This window comes from Acartia tonsa, chromosome 11 (genome assembly GCF_053477335.1).
Source record: "Acartia tonsa isolate MP-2025a chromosome 11, ASM5347733v1, whole genome shotgun sequence".
NCBI classification, from domain to species: Eukaryota; Metazoa; Arthropoda; class Copepoda; order Calanoida; family Acartiidae; genus Acartia; species Acartia tonsa.
The window spans coordinates 36,083,722-36,095,561 of NC_137270.1; the positions used below are offsets into that span (position 1 = coordinate 36,083,722).

General features: G+C 32.4%; 1 protein-coding gene and 1 long non-coding RNA gene across 2 annotated transcripts; both read right to left on the minus strand.

The window, feature by feature from the left end:
• Window positions 1-357: 357 nt before the first annotated feature.
• On the minus strand, window positions 358-5,446 carry LOC145331539 (uncharacterized). Its single transcript, XR_013883778.1, has 5 exons — window positions 5,085-5,446; window positions 3,142-3,280; window positions 1,853-1,951; window positions 1,026-1,186; window positions 358-477 (listed from the first exon to the last, which is right to left on the minus strand). It is a non-coding gene; the product is annotated as an uncharacterized LOC145331539 (long non-coding RNA).
• A 712-nt stretch (window positions 5,447-6,158) lies between these two features.
• Window positions 6,159-10,599, minus strand: LOC145331267 (uncharacterized). The gene is made up of 5 exons (XM_080175885.1): window positions 10,267-10,599; window positions 8,346-9,730; window positions 7,429-7,514; window positions 6,878-7,021; window positions 6,159-6,289 (listed from the first exon to the last, which is right to left on the minus strand). The coding sequence occupies exons 2-5, from the start codon at window positions 8,507-8,509 to the stop codon at window positions 6,159-6,161; spliced, it is 525 nt and encodes a 174-aa protein (XP_080032011.1). The 5' UTR covers window positions 8,510-9,730; window positions 10,267-10,599.
• Between the last annotated feature and the right edge of the window lie 1,241 nt (window positions 10,600-11,840).

Here is an 11,840-nt window from a genome sequence, read left to right on the forward strand (position 1 = left end):
CTTATTAACGGACACATATCTTCAAAAGGCTTAAAAGGGTAAATTTCAATGTAATTAAAAATTGTATATATATGGATCTTCTGATAATGGTCACAAGGGTTGCATCACTTTCCAAATTATATTTAATTTTAATGCAATTCTTTTCTATAATTGAGTCCGTCCGTAACTGCTAGACCTGTATTTTTTAAATTTAGGCATGATTCCCTTAGCAATAGGGTTAGACTTATAAAGCGTAGCAGCTCTATAATAGTACTAGAAAATTTGTTCTTTCATTTCAAACATGATAATTTTTATACACAGATGACAGACGGAAATTTCTAATCATAGAGTAATTTTGTATCGTAAAAAGTAAATATCTTTAAGACAAGTAAATTTATTCCGAAAATTTTATATTTTAAATTCAACTGATACAAGATAAAAGGTAATTACAATTATTTTTTTTCATTTCTCAATGAAAGCTAGGTATCTTCTTAACACCTGAAAAATAAAAAAAATAATTAATAAAGAACATTTTTAATGTGTTTGATAAAAATCGGCATGCAAAGTTTGAAACCGAGAGGACAATTAACATTCCTAATTTAAAGAAAAAAGCACGGAAAGATAAATTTTATTGAAAACATCGTTTATATGTTCCAATGGAGACATACAACTGGCGAAAAAGCATTAAAAACTTTTAAATGGCTATAAAAAGTGAAAGACTTTACTTAAATTATTTGGTATTTATATAAAGGATGACAACATCTTCAAATAGCGAGGCACATAAAAAGTCATTAAATGGACAGAGTGAGTTAAAGAGCAGATGTTCAGTTTAAAAAAAGAATGAGAATATACCAAAGAAAATCACGATTCCTTAAAACATAGGGTTTGTGTCTTTTTAAACATGGCCGACAGACAGACAGAAAGTAACAAAGTAGGCTGGATGCGCATTTGTCCTAGAACACTTATACTGAAAATTTCAGCCGTATCTTCAAGGTTCCTCCCGCCCACAGCCCCGCCCCCTATCCACATAAATTTTGTCCCCTTACCTGAACCAATGAATTTTCTTTAAACTGTGCCAGGAGGGCGTAGGACAACACAAACCAATTACGCATCAAGTGCGGTAGATATCAAATAAGGGGGGGGGGGGTACCCGTTCCCCCTCTCACAGTGTTGTTGAACTGGTTTTGATACTTTGACTCCAACTGCTCTGAAAAATAATTGAACTGTTAACAAAAAAAAAATTTGTGACAAGACAGACAGACCGGCAGAACCAAGGGAGGGAGGAGACATTGAGCTGTTTAAACTAGTCCCCAAATTATTATAATAACGTAGTCTTATTCTCTGACTTAAACAACTTTGGGGACTTATATTAAAACTTGATGAGTTTGTTCATTAAGTGGAGTGTCCAAACATTTCAAGTTAAACCACTAATTGTAAGTTAGAGAAGAGGTAATTTAAATTTGTTCCTATCATTATTGGGGATGTACATATTGTACATCAATTAATCGGCCAGTGTCTTATTAGGGTATCTTAGCGAGAAAAAAAATTGAAGGCTAGTGGAATAACCAGCCCGTAGTCCCCACCCTCACTCCCTATGTATTACCTGTTTATCCCAATGATGATACATAAAATTATCCCTTCGGTAGACTAAACTTAGTGGTTGAAACATTAGAACACTCAACTTAATGAACCGACCAATAAAAATTCACTTTAGTCCCCAAAGTTGCTAACTCAATGAATAAGAAAACTTTAGGGACTAGTGAAATATCCAGCCCAATGTCCCCTTCCTCCCTGGGATATAATAGTTAAAAACCCTTCCCACAACTTAAGAAAAGCTACACTGTATAGGAGAACAATATCGGTTCAGCGGTACCTGTTTTTCTCTGTACTCTATTCTAATATGACCAGCACGGCCACACTTGTAGCATGTCTTAGTTCCAGCGTCAGGACAATCCTTCACTATGTGCCCAACCTAAATATTTACACAATCATTATAAACAAAATTACTCCTTTCATAAATAAGAGCTATTAACAGGGGTGTATATTCTGCAAATTTGAGCCATCTAAAGGAGGGGGGGGGGGGGGAGCCCAGGAATCCAATTTTCACTATGTGCCCAACCTAAATTTTTACACAATCATTAGTAATAAAATCAACCAATCTGCAAATAAGAATTATTAGTTAAAAGTTCGATCACTAATAGCTCATATATCAACCAATCAAAATTTGTTATAAAGTTTTTCTTTGCAATAAGAAAACTTAATTGGGAAACTTTGGGTACTAGTGTAAACAGGGGTGTATATTCTACATGGGATCCCCTGAGATGGGTTTTAAAAAGATGAATGCCGCGTTTTTTCGGCGTTTTTTAGACCGACGGACAAAGTAAAATTCTAAACTGGATGCTCATTAGTAAAGAGAATCTTTGTAAAAAAATACATCTCGACTTTCTTTTACCCGTACCGTATCTAGCATTCTTGCTGATTGGTATACGGAATCAACACAAAAAAATCAATAGTTAATCTTGAAAAGCAGCAAATAAAATTACATTTTCCCCATATTGTTAAGTATCAACGTAAAAACAAATTGAATTAAAGAGCATCTTAGTTATTAATCGAATCGAATTATAGACAGCTTTTCGCGACTTGAAATCCAAATTTGAAAGAACCAGTTTTGGTAGCCTGAGGGACTGAAGGTCAGGACTAACAAAACTAAAATTTATTTTATTTTAATGTTCGTGGAAAAATGTCTAATACGATGCTATATAAAATTATTTAGTATGTCTAAGAGCCGGTTCTAATCCAGCGAATGTTAATCGGTTTTGAAGCCAAACTGAAAAGTTCCTACCTACGCCATTTCATATGTAGTACCAGCGTACTAACTAACAAAGTTAATTAAAGAATAGTTTTGCTCAGAGAAAGAGGGGACAACGGGATGTTTATTACACTAGTCACAAAAGTTTTATAATAATATTTTCTTATTCATTGACTTGACAACTTTAGGGACTTTAGTGAATTTGGATTGGTTGGTTTTCTTAGTTGAGTGTTCAAACGTTTTAACCACCAATTCTAATCTATAAAAGGTGTGTTATCATTGGGACTGTACATCAATTTATCAACTATTGCCTTATCCCTTTAGATCCCTGAGCTTCGCAATAAAACTCCTACCTACGCCATCACATCTGTAGCAAACACTGGAGCTAGAACCTCCACCACCTGCACTCCCCCCCCCCCCTTTTCCACGACGGTAATCCCCCGGTCACCACCGCTAGGACACTCGCAGGCAAAATGGCCAGTCTGGTCGCACCTAATAATAATGGATTTATTCCAGTATGGCTTTGAAACGGATCAATATCCGCTGGATTAATGCTGGTTCTAAGCCATACTGAAAAATCATGTATCGTATCGTATTATATCCAGTTTTGTCAGTTCGTGCCTTTGGCATCTCGGGTATAACAAATCTAGTTTTTATCTAATATTTGTGCATTTTTATATACGCGGAAAGCTGTGATAAATTACTAAATTATACGCTTTATCTTACACCAGGTTTTCATGTTCTCTAATAAAGCGAAACATATAGCGGGCTAAAATAACCACCCACCCTCCCTTCCTACTAGATAAACGAACCAACTTATAAATAACAAAGGAAATGGCAGCCTAAATTGAAGACAATTTTTTTCTCTGTTATAATATCCACGTATATTATTCTATTCCATTATTTCAGAGGTCTAAATCTCCTTCTATATAAAGTTAAGTTTTTTTTGTCTGTAGCTTAAGATTTCGATGACTAAGGGGGGGGGGGGAGTTCTGACACTCACTTTTGCGTAAACAGTGATTATAGGCTTTGTCTTTGGAGTGAGAGGATAGGTTATTTAACAAAAAAGTTTCCTTTTGGAATGTAGTTTTCATATTTTAAAAAAATTTTGGATTTGGCCTCCAGGTTCCGGTACTCCAGGCCTCCAGGTGGATTCTGGACAGGTAAAGAAAAATTTCAAGATAGAACAAAACTTATTTAACAAAAGTTGCTACTTTATGGATGGTATGAACTAATTTGAAGAAAATTTTGAAATCAGGCTCCAGGTTCAGGTACTGCAGGCCTCCAGGTGGATCCTGGAAGGTAAAAATTGAAAATTTTTACTTTAAAAGTTAGAACAAAACTTATTTAACAAAGGTGGCTTCTTTCTAGATGGTATTAACTAATTTGAAGAAAATTTTGAATTCGGGCTCCAGGTTCAGGTACTGCAGGCCTCCAGGTGGATCCTGAACAGCTGAAAATTAAAAAATTTTACTTTAAAAGTTAGAACAAAACTTATTAAACAAAAGTGGCTTCTTTAAAGATGGTTTTAACTTTTAACTAATTTGAAGAAAATTTTGAAATCGGGCTCCAGGTTCAGGTACTGCAGGCTTCCAGGTGGATCCTGGACAGGTAAAAATTGAAAATTTTTATTTTTAAAATTAGAACAAAACAAAGAAGCCACTTTTGTTAAATAAGTTTTGTTCTAACTTTTAAAGTAAAAATTTTCAATTTTTACCTGGCCAGGATCCACCTGGAGGCCTGCAGTACCTGAACCTGAAGCCCACTTCAAAATTTTCTTCAAATTAGTTCATACCATCCATAAAATAGCAACTTTTGTTAAATAAGTTTTGTTCTAACTTGAATTTTTTTTAGTTACCTGTCCAGAATCCACCTGGAGGCCTGGAGAACCGGAACCTGGAGGCCGAATCCAAATTTTTTTAAAAATAGGAAAACTACATCCAAAAGGAAACTTTTTTTGTTGAATAACCTATCCTCTCACTCCAAAGACAAAGCCTATAATCACTGTTTACGCAAAAGTGTCAGAACTTCCCCCCCTCCCTTATCTAGCCGTTTAATTTATCTTAATTTTAATGAGACGTATTTTTAAGTAAATATTTCTTAAATTAATCGCGTGAGTGAGGGATGGTGAGGGGGGGGGGGAGAACGCCCTCACCTAAGAAGATTCTTAAATAGGGGAGGGTATGGACTCGAAGGGTATCCACCCCACCAAAAAAATCTATGTATTAAGAACTCGTAGAATGTGATATCTTTTAGTGATATTAATTTAGAGCAATTGACAAAATTATATTAATACCTTAATTAAAGCTTAACTAGGGAGAAGCTGAAATAGTCAACATCCGAGTGATGTGATTTCTGAACTGCATTTTGTCTGAAAATTAAATACTTTGTAAAGAATTTCCATTACAGTGAAGCTTCTTATAGGTCTTGGGAAGGTTTTAAACTATTTTTGGAGAGGGTGTCTTTACCCCCCTCCCCCAAAAAATATTTTTAAAACTCTTTTGAAACTAAAATTTAAAATGGGATGAAGTCAACTTTTCCCCCTCCTATTAGTGCCCCTAGAGGCTTCTAGGGGCGTAGCCGCTAGTACATTCTATAATCGGATGTAATTTATGCATTAACTATTAATTCTTTTTCAGCCGAGAGACATAACCACTTAATCCATTATCGGCGCCGGTAAAATTAAAATAACAGTAATTCAGGGTCACCTTAATAAATATACTCCTTCCCATCCTGTGTGCCCATTATAACCTCAGGAATGGCAAAAACGTAAAAAACACAGGACAATTAATATGATAACTATGTACGACGTACGTTGAACGTTCTACTATATTACTAATTTTGCTTAAATAGAAAAACTTTCAGAAACAATTACAAACGTGTTGTTTGTTTTATATAATTTTCCAGTCAGCTGTTTATATTGTCTCTGTCTGCTTCAAATTAATGGAGGGGAAGTAATGAAAAAAGGGAAGAGTGGAAATACTAGACTAACCTATTCCGAACCTAAAAAAGAGTTAATATATGTGTCACAGTAGAATTGTGGTGTCAATTTTGTTATGTAATTTTAATGGCTGATTTGAATTTCCAAAAAGAACATGACTTATTTCATCAATTTCTCTGTGCCTGGTTCATATTTTAATGAATAATTTACATCTACAGATAGCTTAACGGTTAGGAAAAGTCAAGAACTATGCGAAAAAGTTTAATTTTAGCTATAATGAGAGAAAAAAGCAATCTAATGCACATTTTATAGAATACGGAAAATTTCTTCCTTTCCCCGTACCTTATAAAAATCTGCAGAAAAAGCCTTTTTTTAAGCAAACAAAAGCGCGTTTTGCTCTATCTGTGAGATATTATGAATGAGATAATGTTAAGATTTGATATTAAGATGAGAAAAATTCTCGTTCACAGTCCCTTTAATGCCAAAGCATTTAGTTTTCTGATATCTTATTTGTCTAATTAAAGCATTAAACTCTGTCATTTGATCATACAAATCCATTTCTAAAATAGCAAACATTACTTTAAAGGGGTAGTTGCACGAAGTGCATATAAACTTGAATTTAGTGAACTGCATATTTTTTTCTGTTCAATAGTTTAAACTACATCTATAGGACATATATTAAAGAATTTTAATTTTCTACCAGGAAGTTTTAAAATATCAACACTTATCATTCGTATTTTTTTTTTATTAATTCAACTTTTATGACTGTCATATTTTCACAAACACAGCATGATGACTATTTGGGTGGTGCCTGATTGTTTGCTATTTAGTATAATACTAAATCATACATGTTAAATGTTATTCTTGTAACTTATGCTTGCAATCAAAATCTATAAATGCACTTCATGCAACTATCCCTTTAGTCTTTTCATGTTCATAATTGTCCAACATGCAAGCATGAAATACTCATTTTTGAAAGACTGACAGACTAAGTACATTATATACTGGGTGCTAAATCATTCATGTTTCTCTTGTTTCTAATGGATGAATAGACATACGGAAAAAAGGATGAACATTTATTTTTGTGGAATAAAAAAATTATTAATAGAAATAGTTCTGTTAATTTATAATAATTGTATTGTTTTCACCTTTTAAAACCTCTGAAATGTGTGCCACTATCTTCAATGGTGGTGTATTGACAGTTGAAAAAGTTTGTATTATGTTATCTTGGGTTTGTTTTGCGAGGTTTGTAATTGGATGCTGGTGTTCTGCACTTTTTTTAAATTCACCGACTAAAATTTGAGATTTAAAAAAAAATTAAATATTTTTTGAATTATTTCAATTAACAACACTAATTATTTGACCTTACTCTGAAAACAGAAAACAAGGATGACTACATCCATAAGTAACAAAGCTCTTTGAAATTATAAAAAATTATATTCAAAAAAATAAACTTCCATAAAAACAAAGCTCTGAAATGAAAGAATAAACGAACATTAACACTTTTAGAGTGTCAGAACTGAATAAACTGAATATTAATGCATAAGTGCAAGCAAAATTGAAAGTAATTTTTTTACGAAAGGCAAAATTTTTTTTTAAAATCGACATGTGTCTTTAGTAGCCTAATTGTCGGACTAATGTACCGAAAAAGATATCTAATGGATGCACATTTTTAAGAATAATTAATTTAATTTTATACCCATGTCTAAAGTAACCGTCCCAGAACAACCTTGCCGTGTACATCTAAAATTCTCCTCCATTTTCTTCGTGGTGAAATTTTTGAAGCTAAAATAATATTAAATATGAAGTCAATCTATATCTGTCAGTGTTCATATGTCCGTTTGATTTCCTCCATTTTGTATGGACTTAATTGTTCAGGTTAACTTATATATTACTTATTAAATATTAATTCATTTATCGCCGAAGTGTGACAGCCGGGATAAATATTCTGCCAGAAAGATTAGTTTGTACAGCATTCATGATGTTTGCTTATTTAATATCCAAAGCTTTCATAGTATTAGGCATAAATGTCTTTGATTATTAAATTACTAGTAGATACGCTCCTAGACACCTCTAGTGGCACTTTAAATGTTTGTTTTTTATTTGAAACATCTAAGTTGAGAAATTATTTGTCTATGTTGCATTCAAGTCTCTACGCAAAAGCTATCTATAATACAAAGTAGAACAATGTCTGTCTGTCCGTCTGAAGCTTAAGTTCTCAGTAACCACTGAACCGATTGGGCTCTGCTCTTCAGGGAATATACCTACTGGTCCTGTGATGGTTTTAAGCTATTTCTTGGGGGGTAGGACACCCCCAACCCCCCCCCCCAATTTTTTTTTAACTTTTTCTTTTTAAATCTAAAATACGAAAAATTAGGTTGATCAAACCTCTTGGGGCAAAGCCCCTAGAGGCTAAGGGCGAAGCCGCTAGTTTTTATATTTAGGAGGGTGGTGGACCGATGGTACCCTCTCACAAAATAGTTACAAACCTTCCCAGGACGTATGAGAAGCTACCCTGTTAATGAGAACCCGATTGGTTCAGCGGTTAGCAAGATCTATCGGTACAAACAAACAAAAAAATTAACAAACATACTTTTTTCTTTTTTAAGGATTTACCTATATTTGTTTCCATAGTTGTCGAAGAGCCTTTCCCCCACTATATAAAGGTTTTGAATAAATGAAGCAGCTTTGGGAGTAGTTTTTGTAACCACTTTTTTTCTCTCTTTTTTTGTGGCAGCCATTGATAGATCCAATGGCTGCTCTTCTATGTTGGAGCTCATTTTTCACCTGAAAATAACTTTCAAGTTAAAAACATATTAGGATTTCTTTAAAATGTAAAGTAAACCCAGTAACCTAAATCATTGAAATCCCTCTAATATTATTTTCTTCCTACACTTATTCACTTAAAATCATCACGCCAGAAAAAAAAAACGTCAGGGATCCATCAGAATTTGTAATGCCGGGTATTTTCTTTAAAATGAATGAAACAAATGAAAATCTATATAATAAATATGTATTTCGTAAATATATCAAAATAATCAGACATTTTAACAGCACCACAATAATAGATATTTATCGCATCGTATTACAGACAGTTTTCCGCGGTTATTAAAATGATAAAGCTAAGATACGGCCCTTCAAGGCTAACAAAACTGGTACAAATGTTATTATTTTTATTTCAATATTTGTGGAAATTGTCTCTACTAAGATGCTATGCATGATTTTCCAGTATGACTTAAGAACCGGTTCAATTCCTGTGGATATCAATCGGTTTCAAAGACTAAATTACCTTCTTGATTATTTAATAAATTACAATGTCATTACAGAACAGGTATCAAAATAGAGAATAGGAGGCGTTGGTGGTGAGAAGGGATATCCCTCCCCCGTTCCTTATGTTCCAACATAAAATAAGGGTAATAATATCCATAAAAGCAAAGCTCCATAATCAGAAGTTTTATAAAAATAAAATAGCCTTGAGATGTAAAGGAGGACCATATCGGTTCAGCGGTTAGCGAGATCCTTCACTACAGACAAAAAGCTTACTACTTTATATATTAGGATGATTTTAAATTGTATATACATAGAAATACATTATTAGAAAAGATAATAAAATCCATATTCAGCACATAGGCAAAAAAATATGATAAATTATAGGCTTATAACAATTAAAACATGAAATTATTGAAATTTATTAAGTGCTGTAGTTTTAACCTTTTTAATAGTTGAAGACATTATTGTTCTTTCATAGAATAACATCATTAAATAACAAAAAGGCAAAAAATAAATCTAAAATGCAAGTAATAAAATACTACTCACTTGAGACTTTGAAGTAAATTGCCTATTTTTGACTAGAAATAAAAAATAGATCTATTGAAAAGGTATGGGCTTATTGATAATTATATTTACAAACAAAAATAAATTATTTAATTATTATTCTTCTTAATCTTCTTCAGTCTAGTCTATTGCAGATATGTGCTGAACATCTCAGATCAGATGGTTATCTGAAATATTTAAAACATTTATATTATAAATATTATATTGTAACATTTTTTTTTGTCTGTTTAACCATTCAAATGTCAGTAACCACTGAACCGATTAAGTTAATATTATAATTTTTATATTCCTCATTAAACTTTTCATGTTAATTTCTGCTATTAGGCTGTATGTCAATTTTGAACATGTTTAATTCTTGAAACCTTTTAAATCATTTTTTCTTTATAAAAAAATTTAGTTTTTAAAACTTTTTAACCATTGTCTTCTCCTTCGGGTATAGTCACTTTCGTGGAAACGAACCTTAAGGGGCAATTCTTCGTATTTTTCACAGTAGATTTCCTCATAATTCTAGCCCCTGCAGGGCTAATTGCCTAACCCTTTTGGGGCAATCACCTAACCTAACATAAAATAACCTATAAAAAGCCATAGTAAAAATACGACGAATCGCACCTTAAGGGGCTTTGCCACGAATGGGACTTTTCCCTCTCCTTCTTTTAAGATTATATATAAATAACTAAGCTTCTATGTTAAAAATAAATAGTACCTGTCCAAAACTACTTTGCGGGAAGAATAATGTTGCATACGATGGACTTCCTTTAGCTATAGCAGCCATTTTCAAGTAGTTAACAACATAATCATCTGAAAATAGAAAGGACTATTAAAAAGTATGATAATATATTGAATGTATTACAGAAATCTTCTACAAATATTAAAATAACAAGGATGACAACATCCATAAAAGCGAAGCACTGAAACGGTAGGACAAACAGACATTAACACTTGTATAGTGTCAGAACTGAATAATCATAATATAAATGTATAAAGGTCAAAGCAAAATTGTAAGTAAATTTGTTGAAAAAGACTATTTGTTTCAGGATAATGTTTATGGACATACTTACATTTTTAGGGCATGATTTTAGAGTTGCTTCGCTTATTACATTATACTTTGTTGTTCCAGGAATCAATATACTAAAAATCAGTCTGTCTGTCTGTCTGTATCTTCGGCATATCAAAATTTTTGATTAAAATTTTTAAACAAGATATAACAAAAGTACAAACCTACCCAAAGTTTTCAAGAAACAAATGAGAAAGTGCGTAAAGTATTTAAGCTTATTTGATCCACAGCAATTATATAATCTATAATAAATACTTTGACTCTCTGTCTGGAGTTTCGACCTTTTTTTATCTCCTTTTTTAAATCTTAAAACTTTTTAAAAACATAAATATATAATCTAGATCATTAAATCATGTTAAAGTTTTGAAATTAAAAAAATTCTTTTAACATTTAAACTATCTCGAGTCGTTCATATATTATTTGTTATTGTTATATCAGCTGATTCATTCTATTTACATATTACGTGTAACAAATTTGGAACTCATAAAAATTATTCATTTGATTCACTCTTACACTGCTTTGCTGTTGTTAAAAAAATGAAGAAAGTTTTTATGACGAAAAAAGAATTTATAATAATATGCAAAAATTTAGGAGTAAAATTGACAAGCGTTAAAATGAAAGAATAGTGTTGAAAAGTTGTCATGGCTGATTTTCATGATAGATTCTTAAAAAGGACTTTTATTAAAAAACATATGTACATACTATTTGTATTTTTAGTAGTAAAGCTAATTTGAAATGTCTGTCTGTCTGTATCTGTAAGATATTTTGGGTATACATGATTTTCTCCGCTCATATTCAAGACAGATACCTAAAGGTTTTAGCGTAGATTTCTATGACATATGCCCATATATTTTATACATTGGTTTGTGCATCTGTCCATATTTGGGGTGCTAGATTGATTCCTAGTTTTTCAAGTTTTCATGATTATCTCAACTCTTTTCCAAGATAGAGAACTGATATTTTCAAGGAATAATCAATTTTACATTCTACATGTTTTTTACCAAGTTTTATTAAGATTTCTCTATTAATTGGGGTGCTAGATAGATTCCGAGATTTTTAGGTTTTTGTGGTTTTCTCTATTCTTATATAAAGTACTAGCGGCTTCTCCATTGGCCTCTAGGGGCTTTGCTCTATGAAATAATTAAATTGGAGGTGCCCCCACTATTTGTGATTTTAAAAAATCAAGGTGGATTTATTTTTGGAGGGGTTGTTTGGGGTGTCCC

Excerpts from the sequence above, each read along its gene's own strand:
- LOC145331267 (XM_080175885.1), bottom strand. The coding sequence starts at position 8,509 with ATGAGCTCCAACATAGAAGAGCAGCCATTGGATCTATCAATGGCTGCC. Across the intron at positions 7,022-7,428 it reads GACGGTTACTTTAGACATGG|TCGGTGAATTTAAAAAAAGT; the intron begins GTATAAAATTAA and ends CTCAAATTTTAG. Across the intron at positions 6,290-6,877 it reads CATTTCAGAGGTTTTAAAAG|AAATGGATTTGTATGATCAA; the intron begins GTGAAAACAATA and ends TTGCTATTTTAG.